Genomic DNA, 16,159 nt, shown 5'->3' on the forward strand with positions numbered 1-16,159 from the left:
TGAAGTGACTTAGCATCAGCTTTTAAACTCTCTTTTCATTTTTTCCATTTGTTCCTCATTGTTTTGTGTATTTATGGAAACAGTCACACTGAGAATTTTGTTTTATCTAAATACTTGTCAGTGAAGACTTTACTCTGATTTTCTTTCCATGTCAATTCCACACTGCTTTTAGGCGGCTAAGACTTTCTACCAATTGTTTGTTGTGTTGTTTCATTTTTATTATTTTTAATTTTTTCTCCCATCTAGACCTGTTTTTCTGAGATGTTACTTGCTTTTCTCCATACGGCTTATTTGAACCACCAGTCAAATGCTTTGACATACTTCACCTTTGTATTTTGTTTTCTAGCATCCTCTTGGCCTTCTTCCTTTTCATAACTGATCCAAAATTTTTTCTTCAAAGACATCTTTTCCAGTTAACTATCTGACTCCTAGTACTCTTATAAACACTTATGAAAATGTACCACACCTTCTTTATCCTTTCATCTGTCGATAGACATCTAGGTTGCTTCCATGTTCTAGCTATTGTAAATAGTGCTGCAATGAGCAGTGGGATACATGTGCCTTTTTCAGTTTTGGTTTCCTCAGGTATGTGCCTAGGAGTGGGATTGCTGGGTCACACAGTGATTTTATTCCTAGTTTTTTAAGGAATCTCCATACCGTCTTCCATAGTGACTGTATCCCTTTACATTCCCACCAACAGTGCAAGAGCATTCTGTTTTCTCCACTCCCTCTCCAGCATTTATTGTTTGTAGACTTTTTGATGATGGCCGTTCTGACCCATGTGAGGTGATCCCTCATTGTAGTTTTGATTTTCATTTTTCTAATAATAAGTGATGCAATATACATATACACCCATAAGCAAAGTCAAAACAGTCCAGCAAAAATAAAATACAGTGATTGACCCGGCAAACAAAGGAAATCAATCAAAAATTATATTTACCTGTTAAGAACAAAACTAAAAAACTAAAGCAACGTGCCAAGTATGCAATAAAGCAATGAAAAGAAAACTAACACATATATTGAGAGGAAAGGAACAAAAGAATAGATATGCAAAGTTAAATACAGGCAGATGAAGAAGATTTATATACATTAAAGATTAACTGCAAGGGGAAAAGAACAGTAGGAAAGGCAAACAAATGTAGAGAAAAAAATGATAGGTTAAAAAATTAAAATTATAAAAAAGAGCAAAGAAAAAAAAGAAAGACATAAAGGAAGAAGAAAGAAAAAAGGAAAACAGAACTGCAAAATCCCAACATGGTCAGAGGTTTAAAACAACAATAAGAAATGTGACTGAATATACACATATGCATATACACCCATAAGCAAAATCAAAATAGTCCAACAAAAATAAAGTACAATAGTTTGACCCAGTGAACAAAGGAAATCAAGAGTTATATCTACCAGTTAAGAACAAAACTAACTAAAGCAGAAACTGGAAAACGAAACTAAAGGAAGATGCAAGTTGGGGAATAAAGCTATGAAAATAAACAACAAATGTTTGAGAGGAAAGAAAAGAAAGAATAGATATGCAAAGTTAAATACAGGTAGATGAAGAAGACTTATATACATTGAAGATTATCTGGAAGGGGAAAGGAACAGTATGAAAAGCAAACAAAGGAATAAATGTATAAAAAAATAATAATAGGTTTAAAAAGTTAAAATTAGAAAAAGGAAAATTCCCCAGAACTGCAAAAGCTCAATGTAGAGGCAGAGGTTTATAACAACAATAAAAAATGTGACTGAGGAGAAAAAAAAATTCAAAAACTTAATTAAATTTCATAGAGCCAAAAAATTGACAACTATAGCAGAAGGGCAAAAAAAAAAAAAAAATCCAAAGGAATCTACAGGACAAGTCAAACCATAAGAATAATAAATATTTTTCTTGAGCCACTGCTGTCAGAGTCCTTTCCCTTGCTGGAGGTCTCAGTCCACCTCACCTCCCTTTTATGCCTGCCAACACTGTGCTGATCTCCGGACCTGCTGTGGGGGCAACTCAGATTCTAATCTGGTCCTACTCCTGTGTTTTCTTCCCTCCAATGTCCACAGCTGTCCGAACCAGTGTGTTTCCTTTTGTGGGAGCTCTGTCCTTTTATGTATTCCATAGACACAGAGTCTGCCTAGTTGATCGTGTGGATTTAATCTGCATCTTGTATAACTAGTGGGAAGGTTTTGCAGTCTTCTTCCTTAGCCACACTGCCCCTGGATTTCGATTATGGTTTTATTTCCATCTCTGCATATGGGTTGTCCACTGGGGTTTGCTCCTGGGGCTGCCCCGGAGGACTTGGATTTGCCTCTGTGAGGGCCAGATGTGGGGGTGCAGCTGTTTAGGTCTCAAGGGTTCTGGCAGCCCCAGGTACTCAGGGGAGTTGGCGGCTAGGGCAGCAGGAAATATAGTGCTCTAGAAGGATATGGCAACCAGTATCGGCCAATATGCTCCAGTATTCTTGCCTAGAGAACCCCCTTGACAGATGCCTGGCAGGCCACAGTCTACAGGTTTGCAAAGAGCTGGACACAACTGAAGCAACCCTGCGTGCATAGATGCAAGATTTTTTTGCCTGTGGCAGCTCTGCCCCAGAGTTGAGCAAGAAGGTGGCACAGCTACTTGGCTTGTGGGGATCCTGGGCAGCGCCAAGTGTGCAGGGACATGGACTGCCTCCGCCACAGGAGTTAAGGCCCTATCAGTCTTTTTTCGAGCCTCTTGTAGCTGGCAATCAAAAGGCCTCTTTGGCCAGTTTTTCCCCATAGCTCCGCTTGTTCAGGCACTTACAGGGCTCCCTTGCCTGGGATCCTTCTCTGTTGATAAGCGCTTCAGGCACATAGAGGGGCCCTCTTGGCTGGGGTCTTACCCATAGATTGGCATTTCAGGCACTTAAAGGGGCACCCTGGGTGGGGTCCTACTCTATAGTGCAGCGTGTCAGGTGTTTGATGGGCCAGCCTTTCTACTGTTCAGGTGCTGATGCTGGCGTGTGGGGAGATAGAGACTATGGTGATGGCTACCCCCCATGTGTGACTCAGTAGTATCACCTTGCTTCCATGGCTGCCTGGCTTTCCTCTACAGGCATTTCCCATCACAGTTTCCTCCCTCGCATCTCCTAGATCCATCTCTCCACAGTCGACAGCAGCAGCCCTCACACTGGAATTGCTCCACAGTCTCTAAACTCCAGCTCCCAGCTGCTACGCCTTCCATGGGACCTGTGTCCCTGTCCAGAGTCTGTTTGACTGCAGCAAGGACTGTCTGATTCTCATTCCATTTAAGCTGTCACGGATCAGCTGTTTCACTCTCAGCCTTACATGTTTCTCCTCTGACTCAGACAGTTGCCCCAATGTGGGGATCGGACCCTTGCTTCAGTTCACCTACCTGCCAAGGGCAGGTCCAGTCCTATGAACACTCCTGTTTTTCCCCCTAGTTCCTTTGTCCTACTGAGTTTTGGGTAGTTCTATATTCTTTTCCACTGATCGGGTACTCCTATTCACTCTTAGCTGGTGTTCTGCATGCACTTCGGTGTCTGAAGGTGTATTCCTGATGTATCCATGGAGAGAGATATACTCCATGTCCATCTACTCCTCCACCATTTTGTTCCTCCTCCTAGATGATAATTTGCTTTATTGTGTCTGCATATGACTTCTTTCGGTTTGGCAATATTAACTAATAGACAAGTTACCAATTTTCAACAGATGCACACTTCACCACTATACACAATCACTAGTTTAACAGTGGTGCAAGGACTGAAAACTCAAAGTTTAAAAACCCATTGAGAAAAAGAATAGGAAACACTTTGTAGTCACTGCTTCATAACAGTTGACATATCCTACTGAATTGAATTGTGAAAACTTGAAGCTCCAGCAATGGAGTAAATTTCTTGGATAGCCCATGTTGGAGTCTTTGATTTTTGCTCTCTTGAAAGAACATTGCTCACATTTTCTCACGTGGTTCTGGCTCTCTCTTTTTTTAACCATTATCCACTGTAGACATACGTAAAGTGACTGTTGTCTTTCTCAGGATAAACACTATTGTCACAGCTTACTTTCTTTTGAGCTTACTACTTGGAAGTTATTTTAGTAGTTTTAATACTAAAAAACTTCTGTATACCAGGTATTGGTCTTCTTGGCAATCCTTAGTGTGTTAACCATTTGGTGGTTCCATATGTAAGTAGCTTTAACAACCAAAGCTATTATTATTCATGGAAGGTTTTTTTTTGTTTTTTTTTTTTTGCTGCAGAACTCATGTTTTATTTACTAATCTGTCATTTGTCTATCCTATCTTCATCCTGACAGTAAAGACTACTTTAACAGTGGGTTCCCTTTTCTCTACACACTTGCCAGCATTTGTTTTTTTGATGATAGCCATTCTGACAGGTATGAGGTGATAGCTAATTGTGGTTATGATTTGCATCTCTCTAATGATTAGCAATGTTGAACATCATTTCATGTGCCTGTTGGTCATCTGCATGTCCTCTATGGAAAAATGTCTGTTCAGTTCTGCTGCCCATTTATAATTGAAGCGTTTGGTAAAAAAACAAATATGATGTTGAATTGTATGTTCAGTTCACTCACTCAGTTGTGTATGACTCTTTGCGACCCCATGAACCGCAGCACGCCAGGCCTCCCTGTCCGTCACCAACTCCTGGAGTTCACTCAAACTCATGTCCATCGAGTCGGTGATGCCATCCAGCCATCTCATCCTCTGCTGTCCCCTTCTCTTCCTGCCCTCAATCTTTCCCAGCATCAAGGTCTTTTCAAATGAGTCAGCTCTCCGCATCAGGTGGCCAGTGTATTGGAGTTTCAACTTCAGCATCAGCCCCTCCAGTCCCCCCAGGACTGATTTCCTTTAGGATGGACTGGTTGGATCTCCTTGCAGTCCAAGGGACTCTCAAGAGTCTTCTCCAACACCACAGTTCAAAATCATCAATTCTTCAGAACTCAGCTTTCTTTATAGTCCAACTCTTAACATCCATACATGACCACTGGAAAAACCATAGCCTTGACTAGATGGACCTTTGTTGGCAAAGTAATGTCTCTGCTTTTTAATATGCTGTCTACGTTGGTCATAGCTTTCCTTCCAAGGAGCAAACATCTTTTAATTTCATGACTGTACTCATCTGCAGTGATTTTGGAGCCCGGAAAAGTAAAGAAAGCCACTGTTTCCACTGTTTCCCCACCTATTTGCCATGAAGTAAAGGGACCAGACGCCATGATCTTAGTTTTTTGAATGTTGAGCTTTAAACCAACATTTTCACTCTCCTCTTTCACTTTCATCAAGAGGCTTTTTAGTTCTTCTTCACTTTCTGCCATAAGGGTGGTGTCATCTGCATATCTGAGGTTATTGATATATCTCCTGGCAATCTTGATTCCAGTTTGTGCTTCCCACCCAGTGTTTCTCATGATGTACTCTGCGTATAAGTTAAACAAGCAGGGTGACAATATACAGCCTTGACGTACTCCTTTTCCTATTTGGAACCAGTCTGTTGTTCCATGTCCAGTTCTAACTGTTGCTTCCTGACCTGCATACAGGTTTCTCAAGAGGCAGGTCAGGTGGTCGGTATTCCCATCTCTTTCAGAATTTTCCACAGTTTATTGTGATCCACACAGTCAAAGGCTTTGGCATAGTCAATACAGCAGAAGTAGACGTTTTTCTGGAACTCTCTTGCTTTCTCCATGATCCAGCGGATGTTGGCAATTTGATCTCTGGGAGTTGCTTAAACTCATGTCCATCAAGTCAGTGATGCCATCCAATCATCTCATCATCTGTCATTCCCTTCTCCTCTGGCCTTCTATCTTGCCCAGCATCAGGATCTTTTCCAATGAGTCCATTCCTCACATCAGGCAGTCAAAGTATTGAAGTTTTAGCTTCAGCATCAGTTCCTTCCAATGAATATTCAGGACTGATTTCCTTTAGGATAGACTGGTTGGATCTCCTTGCAGTCCAAGGGTTTCTTCAGAGTGTTCTGCAATACCACAGTTCGAAAGCATCAATTCTTCAGAACTCAGCTTTCTTTATGGTCCAACTCTTAACATCCATACATGACCACTGGAAAAACCATAGCCTTGACTAGACAGACCTTTGTTGGCAAAGTAATGTCTCTGCTCTTTAACATGCTGTCTAGGTTGGTCATCGCTTTTCTTCCAAGGAGGAAGTGTCTTTTAATTTCATGGCTGCAGTCACCATCTGCAGTGACTTTGGAGCCCCTCCAAAATAAAGTCTGTCACTGTTTCCCCATCTATTTGCCATGAAGTGATGGGAGCAGATGCCATGATCTTAGTTTTCTGAATGTTGAGTTTTAAGCCAACTTTTTCACCCTCCTCTTTCACTTTCATCAAGAGGCTCTTTAGTTCCTCTTCACTTTCTGCCATAAGGGTGGTGTCATCTGCATATCTGATGTTATTGATATTTCTCCTGGCAATCCAGCCTAGCATTTCACAGGATGTACTCTGCATATAAGTTAAATAAGCAGGGTGACAGTATGCAGCCTTCACATACTCCTTTCCTGATTTGGAACCCTTCTGTTATTCCATGTCCAATTCTAACTGTTGCTTCTTGACCTGTATACAGATTTCTTATGCAAGTCTTGTTAATGCCTGTATACTTATCAGACCCAGAGACACAACATATATTTTAAATTAACAAGATTAGAAGTAACAATAGAAAGATTTTACCAAATCCACTTCTACAACATCTTTAGATAACAAGATTAGTCAGAAGTTTCTTGTTAAGAAGGAGAAACCTGTCCTCAGGCAAGATACATTGTTGTTATATAGTCATTAGTACAGAACTTAAGGAAAAACATACCCTTGAGCAAGATGAGTTGTTTTGTTGTGTAATTATTAGCTCTGGGCTTAAAGAAAGTTAGTCTTAAATGTCCTAACAACTCAAGAGTTTAAGAAAAAATGTCTTATGTGACTAAGACAAAGCAATGTTAAAAAAAAAAACCAAAAACATGTGCCCCTTTCTCTTCCTTGAGAGCCCTGGACCCCTTTCTCCTTATCAATCTACATAAGAATTAACTCTCTCATGATTTTGGACTTCATGCTATAATAATGGGAGGTACTATCAATATCCTTAGGAGGTGAACATATGTTGCATTTAGGAGGAGTGTGAGTCACTGGGGGCTGCAGGACAGAGTTTTGCTTACTATAGTTAGGGAAGACTCAATTGATTTGCACTTATATTAAGAATTATTTAGCAAGTCTAATGTATTTATAAGTTTTTCTTCTTTTGTAATTTGTCCTATATAGATTAACTTTTTTTATATACTTTTATAATGGAAAAAAATACCATGATAAAACTTTTATTTTAGTAACTCAATCTGGTTGAATCCACAAATACAGAACCTGTGGATACAGAGGACTGACTGTACTTGGTCTTTTTTTCCTTGAGATAATGTTGACTTATAACATTATATAAGTTTCATGGGTACAGTATTATTTTTCTACTTCTACATACACAACAGTATGTATACCACCAAAAATTTAGTTTTTACCAGTAACCATACAGTTGACCCCCTTGACCCCATTTTGTTCCCCACTCCTTACCCTGTATAACTTCCAATCTGTTACCTGTATCTACATGGTTGTTTGACGTGTTCATTTCTTTTTTTTTTTTTTATATTACATGTGTAAGTGAAATCATGCAGTATTTGTCTTTCTCCATCTGACTCATTTCTCTTAGGGCCATCATACCCTCAAGGTCCATCCATATTGTTGCGGATAGCAAGGTTTCACCTTTTTATGCCCGAGTAGTATGCCCTTCGGAGAAGGCAGTGGCACCCCACTCCATTACTCTTGCCTGGAAAATCCCATGGATGGAAGAGCCTGGTGGGCTGCAGTCCATGGGGTCGCGAAGAGTTGGACATGACTGAGCGACTTCACTTTCACTTTTCACTTTCATGCATTGGAGAAAGAAATGGCAACCCACTCCAGTGTTCTTGCCTGGAGAATCCCAGGGACGGGGGAGCCTGGTGGGCTGCCGTCTATGGGGTCGCACAGAGTCGGACACGACTGAAGCGACTTAGCAGCAGCAGCAGCAGTATGCCCTTATCATACAAACATATAGAAACACTTCACATTTTCATTATCTTTTCATCTGTTGATAGGCACTCTGGGTTGTTTTCATATCTTGGCTATTGTAGTTAGTGCTGCAATGAACATAGTGGGTGACATTTATCATTTTGAATTAGTGCTTTTGTATTATTTGGATAAATACCCAGAAGTGAAATAAGTGAATCATATGATAGCTATTCTTAATTTTTTCAGGACTCTCCATACTATTTTTCCACAGTAACTACACAAATCCCACATCTAGTGAATGAGGATTCCCTTTCCTTCACATTCTTTCCAATTCTTAGTTCTTGCCTTTTTGATAATAGCCATTACAACAGATATGACGTGCTATTTTATTTTGGTTTTGATTTGCATTTCCCTGATAAATCTTTGAACATCTTTTCATGTGCTTGTAGGCCTTCTGTCTTCTTTGGAAAAAAAATCTATTCAACTTCTCTTGCCATTTTTTAAATTGTGCTTTCTGTTTCATTGTTGTTGAATAATGTGCCATTTTATCAATTTACAAAGGACTTGAGCATTCTTGGATTTTAGTATCTGCCATGGAGGGGGGAGGAAGCAGGTAGGGGACATGTGTGTGTCCTGGAACCAGTCCCAAAGGGATACCAAGGGACTGCTATAAAATAAAAAACAGAATACAAGTTTTGTGAAATTTTCATATATTTAAGAAATTCTTTTACTTTATCAGTAGTGTTGCTAAGATAAGTACTTTCTGTTTATTGTAAATAATGAACTAGAGGATAAGGAATGTTTTATTGATTCTCTTGTTTTTGAAGTAGATTATTTTTACTAACTTGTTTATTTAGCATAGTTATCTACTGTTGGACAAGTCTTTAAGTAAAAGTATTTTAAAGAATGTGTTAATTTAATAGTATTGATTTTTCTCTTATAGGTTTTGCAACCCTGTGACTTGTTCTATCAAGCTACTCAGATAAGTACAAATCCACAGGTACTTGAATTATCAGTAAAATCCCTGACACTGAAGGTAAGTTATAATGGTTCAGTCATTCAGATCTTTAGTGCCTTTTTGAAAAAAACAATAAAACTTAGAAATAAGCAGTTATAGCAACAATTTTAATTATTAAATAAGCAAAAGGAAGCTGATTAAAAATATTTTTGACACATAATTTAAAAATGATACTTAATTTACATTTTATAATGAATGTTTTCATGTATTTTATTATTGGCAGTTGACTGCTTCTGTAGGTAGCTTCCTTATAGTATGTATAATTGAAATTGGTCAGTTTAATATCAACTTGTAAATATTTTAACTATTGAAATTAGCTATGATAATAAAGAAAAATTTTGTAGGCAGCAAATTGTATCTGTTTCTTGGTAGTAATGTTACTTCAGTATTAATTCCTCTTGATCCTTCAGCAAATAAACTTCATGTTCTTTGAAGTGTGTAGTTTGGAAAGTGATTTTTATAGTTTTTTTATTATTTTGAATTTTTCTCCTTAGGTTTCACCAGTTATCATTAATACTGTGATTACCATAACTTCAGCACTTTATACTGCCAAGGAAACCATCCCAAAAGAAACTGCTTCTTCTACAGCACATTTATGGGAAAAGAAGGATACAAAAGATTTAAATATGTGGTTTCTTGAAGAACCAAATGAAGCTGTAAAAACAGCTCCCACACCTGAATTGGTACCCAAAGGAGAGATAATAAAAGTGAACATTGATTCTGTTTTTCTAGTTCTTGAGGCTGGAATTGGTCATCGAACAGTACCTATGCTTTTGGCAAAATCACGTTTCTCAGGGGAAGGCAAAAACTGGAGTTCCTTAATAAATCTTCACTGTCAGCTTGAGCTAGAAGTAAGCATATATAGTATTTTTCCAGATTATGTAAGAAATACTGCTACATATGAACTATTTTGGAAATCTCATTTAAACATTTAAATTAAGTTTATCATAAATACGATGTTGATTCCCAAACTTTTGGAAAAAAATGTACATATTTATGCCCTTGATATAGTTGTTTTTATGTGTACGTTACTTTTAGAGTACATATCCATATTAAGTTTGTATTTCGACTGATTTCATTCATCTTAAGTTGATTAATAGACTGTTGTTCAGTTTACTCAGTCATGTCTGACTCTTCATGACCCCATGGACCACAGCACGCCAGACCTCCCTGTCCATTACCAACTCCCAGAGTCTACTCAAACTCATCTCCATTGAGTCACTGATGCCATACAGCCATCTCATCCTCTGTCATCCCCTTCTCCTCCTGCCCTCGATCTTTCCCACCATCAGGGTCTTTTCAAGTGATTCAGCTCTCCACATCAGGTGGCCAAAGTATTGGAGTTTATCAGCTTCAGCATCAGTCTTTACAATGAACACTCAGGACTGATCTCCTTTAGGATGGACTGGTTAGATCTCCGTGCAGTTGAAGGGACTCTCAAGAGTCTTCAGTTCTTCAATTCTAGCATCAATTCTTCGGTGCTCAGCCTTCTTTATAGTCCAGCTCTCACATCCATACATGACTACTGGAAAAGCCATAGCTTTGACTAGATGAACCTTTGTTGGCAAAGCAATGTCTCTGCTTTTTAATATGCTGTCTAGGTTGGTCATAACTTTCCTTCCAAGGAACAAGCATCTTTTAATTTCATGGCTGTACTCATCATCTGCAGTGACTTTGGAGCCCAAGAAAATAGTCAGCCACTCATCTATTTCCCATGAAGTGATGGGACCAGATGCCATGATCTTAGTTTTCTGAATGTTGAGCTTCAGGCTGACTTTTTCACTCTTCTCTTTCGCTTTCATCAAGAGGCTCTTTAGTAGTTCTTCACTTTCTGCCATAAGGGTGGTGTCATCTGAATATCTGAGGTTATGATTCTCCTGGCAATCTCTATTCCAACTTGTGCTTCATCCTGCCTGGCATTTCTCATGATGTACTCTGCATATAAATTAAGTAAGCAGGGTGACAATATACAGCCTTGACGTACTCCTTTTCCTATATGGAGCCAGTCTGTTGTTCCATGTCCAGTTCTAACTGTTGCTTCCTGACCTGCATACAGGTTTCTCAAGAGGCAGGTCAGGTAGTCTGGTAGTCCCATCTCATTCAGAATTTTACACAGTTCATTGTGATCCACACAGTCAAAGGCTTTGGCATAGTCAATAAAGCAGAAGTAGATGTTTTTCTGGAACTCTCTTGCTTTTTCGATGATCCAGCAGATGTTGGCAATTTGATCTCTGGTTCCTCTGTCTTTTCTAAAACCAACTTGAACATCTGGAAGTTCATGGTTTACATATTACTGAAGCCTGATTTGGAGAATTCTGAGCATTTTACCAGCGTGTGAGATGAGTATAATTGTGCGGTAGTTTGAGAATTCTTTAACATTTCCTTTCTTTGGGATTGGAATGAAGACTGACCTTTTCCAGTCCTGTGGCTACTGCTGAGTTTTCCAAATTTGCTGCCATATTGAGTGCAGCACTTTCACAGCATCATCTTTTAGGATTTGAAATAGCTCAACTGGACTTCCATCATCTTCACTAGCTTTGTTCATAGTGATACTTCCTAAGGCCCACTTGACTTCACATTCTAGGATGTCTGGCTGTAGGTGACTGATCACACCATCGTGATTACGTGGGTTGTGAAGATGTATTTTGTACAGTTCTTCTGTGTATTCTTGCCACCTCCTCTTAATATCTATTGCTTCTTTTAGGTATATACCATAGACTGTTGAGTAGATGTAGAATTCTTAATTTTAAAAATTGAGTATCATTTTTTCCTTAAAGTGATAATAGAGTATTTATTTTCTCTTTGGAAATAGTGACAGAAAAAAATTAAAAGAATATGCTTTATACATTTATATAATGCAGATCTTCATACTCTGGTTAGACTCCACCAAGGTGTTTCACATTTTTGTGAGAGTCCTTTAGTTATATGGAAGATACTTACTTCGAGCCAACCTATATTATGCATCAGAATTTTTCTACATAGGATCTTCCCAGGGATACTTTGCTTTAAAGTATTTTACTTTAGTCAATAAGTATGAAAATTTATAATCCACTATAATATTTGTGATGATAGAGTTATAAACTAATAGAGGTGGAACTGACAGACTAGGTTTCAAGTTTCCAAGTTTTAGCTAGAATTATCTATATTTTGCAGAAAATTTGATCTAAGATGTCCAAGAAGTTCAGAGAATTCAAATACTTACATACTTATTGAATTATATGTTACTTGCCTTCACTTCAAAGGCTTTTTAAAAGTTAGTAGAGGTAGACAGAACACGTTTTTAAAATTCCAGTAATGTTTGATAGATGAACACAGTTTTCACTGTTAAACCCAGCCTGGAAATCAAGGAAAGATACCTAAAAGAGAATTTTTTCTGGAATAAATTGTGAAGAGTAGATCATGAAGTTAGCCAGATGAGGAAATCATTGAGAAAGAATGTATAGGAAACTAATGGCATGTCAATGGTTTTCATACAGAAGAAATAGCTCAGCCAAAAGGAATGGTGTGGGGAACAACATGGAAGATGATTTTAGAAAATACCAGAATGTTTTATTTAAAAAATTAAAATTTCTTTCTAGGTGCATTATTACAATGAAATGTTTGGTGTGTGGGAGCCTTTGCTTGAACCATTAGAAATTGATCAGACTGAGGATTTTAGACCATGGAATCTTGGAATCAAGGTATTTTTGATATCTGGAAATTTTTTTCAAATATTGAGGATGTCCACATCACACACACTTTAATTTTAATCACAACAGAGTTTAGATATTTCATTATGAACCTTTGTTTGACCTCTGAATGTAATTTTCAAACCCAAGACTGTTGCCTCATGGGCTTCTAATATAAGTATTGTGTAACATTTATTTTGTACTAGACACTGTCTTAAATAATCTACTTTTGCTTTAAACCTTAAACTTCTGAAGAAGGTCGTTTTAAACTTCATTTTAGTATGTGATAGAACTAAAGCTGTGGAAGTTAAAGGACTTCCATAAAATAATAATACCTTTAAATTTGAAGAGGTGGAATGCAATAGTGGCTCCATAGTCCCCACTTAAACTATCATCTTAAAACATTTCTAGCATTTTCTTGTAGGTTGTTGTCTATCCCAAGTTTTCCTTGATATCTAAAGGGTGTGTATATAAAACAAAACACATTATTATTTACTTCAAATATAGTGTGAATGTATGTAATCATATAAATCAGTACCTTTAGATGGATGAAATTGTGCTTCTGAAGCAAGAGATTGTAGGATTTATTAGCATATCTCCTCCCTAATAATGATACTGTCAAATAATGGACAAATTTTCAGTGGCTTAAAGCCAGTTAAAGGAACAGTAAAGGTGACTAGCTTGGCATTTCCAGCTTTTTGTATTAGACCAGTACATTTGATTGTGCTCGTTTCAGATAAAGGATTTGGATAAAGGAATTTCTATGGTGGTTGTTAGGTCAGAATACTCACAGGTAGTAGACTTGTGAATCTAAAAAGAGGTAGGTAGTTTGATTCACAGGAGCCTAGGTCCTAGTGGCACTGTTCTGCAACTATTGTTGGACTTTTTAAGTCCCTGGGTTTCTGTTCTTTATATTTAGCATTTATAACACCAGTAGGCTAACTTTTCTTGCCCTAAATTTCCACATGCTATGATGTATGTGCTTCTGATTTTCATTCAGATGCTACATGCGTTTACTTATTAGGGTTTTATTTTCCCTTTCTAAATTACGTCTGCCATTTTAGTGTAACTGAGGAGGAGAAGAACTTTTCTTCCAGTATTGCTTCTGTCCAGGCGGCATTAGTTGGGTGATGTCCCAGTAATTCCAGTAAGGCAGTGGAACTAATAAAATGTATTGCTTTCTCTAATGCTGTGGTTGAAATTTGTCTGATGTTTGTTTTTCCTTTGTAAAATGAGTTATGCCATGCTCCTTGAAACAAATTTTTCTCATATTTCTATAATTTATATGTTATTTTAGATGAAAAAGAAAGCCAAAAAGGCCATTGTTGAGTCAGGTACTGAAGAAGAAAATTACAGAGTACCAGAATATAAAACTGCTATCACTTTCTATTCGAAAGACCAGCTAAACATTACATTATCTAAATGTGGCCTTATAATGTTAAATAATTTAGCTGAGGTAAGAAAAGTTACTTGAAACTTTAATTTTGGAGTACTAGTCTGAGTTAACCCTTTGGTTAAAAAAGTTTTGTTAACTTAGTTGTTTGTCATATGTCTGTTAGTGTTCTGCTTGTCATTTAGTTTTCTACATTTTCTTGTATTTATGATGACTCTTCCTTGTTAGGCATTTACAGAAGCTGCCACTGGATCTTCAGCTGCCTTCATAAGGGATCTGGCACCTTTTATGATTTTAAATTCTCTTGGACTTAGTATTTCTGTTTCACCAAGTGAATCTTTTAGTGTACTCAACATACCTATGGCAAAATCATATGTATTGAAAAATGAGGAGAGTTTAAGTATGGATTATATGCGAACTAAAGACAATGATCATTTCAATGCAATGACCAGCCTAAGCAGCAAGCACTTCTTCATTCTTCTTAGTAAGTGATAATTACCATCCTGGGGCTTTATTTTCTTTTAAATTATATTTTATATCCCACTTAACTTACTCCTGGTATCTCACAGGTTTTTTATTTCCTTCCTAATATGTTGCAAATTTTATTATTTCCTTTGCAGGGCATTGGTTGCTATTGTCACTGTATTGCTGTATTTCAAATTCTGGCTTTATCCACTGCTTTATTTAGAGCATAATAATTTACTCCTTTGGAGAAGTAAATGATTAGATCTCATCTTCAGTCAGCATTTATAGACAATAACTATCAGTGGTTGTTTTAACCACTTTTGGTATAACTCAGTAAAATTCCAACAGTTTTGCAACTGAATGAATTCAGAATAAGGTTTAAATTCAGCCAACGGCACGAGATAATGGTTTTGGGGTTTGTGAATGGTTTTTATCTTCTGCCTATTGAGGTAGAGGGTTTTTTTTTTTCTTTATTCTTTATGTTTCTCAGAAGAGAGGTAAAAAGTAAAAGTAAATACATTTTAAAATTATCGTAGTATGTACTCATTGTGTTCTTCAATGTATTTACATTATAGTATGTACTGATTCTTCTCTTGGGAGGAGAAGGGAGCGATAGAGGATGAGATGGTTGTATGGCATTATCGACTCAATGGACATGAATTTAAGCAAACTCCGGGAGATAGTAAAGGACAGAGAAGCTGCATGCTCCATGTCCATGGAGTCACAGAGTCGGACATGACTAAGCGAGTGAACAACAAAACTCGTTGTGAAGTTAAATATTCAGTTCAGTTCAGTTCAGTCGCTCAGCCGTGTCCGACTCTCTGCGACCCCATGAATCACAGCACGCCAGGCCTCCCTGTCCATCACCAACACCCGGAGTTCACTCAAACTCATGTCCATTGAGTCGGTGATGCCATCCAGCCATCTCATTCTCTGTCGTCCCCTTCTCCTCCCACCCCCAATCCTTCCCAGCATCAGAGTCTTTTCCAGTGAGTCAACTCGTTGCATGAGGTGGCCAAAGTATTGGAATTTCAGCTTTAGCATCAGTCCTTCCAATGAATACCCAGGATTGATCTCCTTTAGAATGGACTGGTTGGATCTCCTTGCAGTCCAAGGGACTCTCAAGAGTCTAGTCCCAACTTTTCACTCACAGCACTTTATGACATTTTGACAATTAAGCAGTTCTGGAAGGAGGGACATTAGAAAAGTTACTTAGGCATGAAGGAGGAGTGCTAAAATAGATAACTAGTGCTTTTTCCTAGTCAGTAACCGATTCTTAACAGTGGCTAGGTTTCACATGTTTTCCCAACGTTGTCTGTGAATTGTTCTCATCAATTGTACCTCTGTTTGCTTTTAAACTAACATTTTTATGGGATAGTAGGGGAGGCAGACACGTTAGTTGCTTAGTCTTTGTAACCTCATGGCTGACTGTAGCCTGCCAGTCTCCTCTGTCCATGGGATTTTCCAGGCAAGAATACTGGAATGGGTTGCCACTTTCTTTTCTAGGGGAGATGAATCTATACATAAATATTAACTTACAAAATAGATAATTTACCCCCAATACAATATATGTATATATTAGGTGCTACTGCTAAGTCACTTCAGTCGTGT

General features: G+C 38.0%; 1 protein-coding gene across 5 annotated transcripts in view; it reads left to right on the forward strand.

Annotated features, from left to right (window-relative positions):
- VPS13A (vacuolar protein sorting 13 homolog A) overlaps positions 1 to 16,159 on the forward strand; it is a 247,632-nt gene that overhangs the window by 141,028 nt on the left and 90,445 nt on the right. For all 5 annotated transcript variants that reach the window (XR_008686092.2, XR_008686091.2, XR_016037846.1 and 2 more), the window contains exons 40-44: positions 8,948 to 9,040; positions 9,517 to 9,873; positions 12,601 to 12,702; positions 13,988 to 14,146; positions 14,312 to 14,567. Coding sequence is in view for 2 of the 5 variants with exons in the window: in XM_055426921.2 (XP_055282896.2) it covers positions 8,948 to 9,040; positions 9,517 to 9,873; positions 12,601 to 12,702; positions 13,988 to 14,146; positions 14,312 to 14,567 (967 nt within the window). In the remaining 3 variants the exon portion in view is untranslated. The remainder of the gene's footprint in view (positions 1 to 8,947; positions 9,041 to 9,516; positions 9,874 to 12,600; positions 12,703 to 13,987; positions 14,147 to 14,311; positions 14,568 to 16,159) is intronic.

The sequence above is a fragment of the Moschus berezovskii genome, chromosome 7 (genome assembly GCF_049115385.1).
Source record: "Moschus berezovskii isolate FMDL1 chromosome 7, NW_MosBer_1.0, whole genome shotgun sequence".
NCBI lineage: Eukaryota > Metazoa > Chordata > Mammalia > Artiodactyla > Moschidae > Moschus > Moschus berezovskii.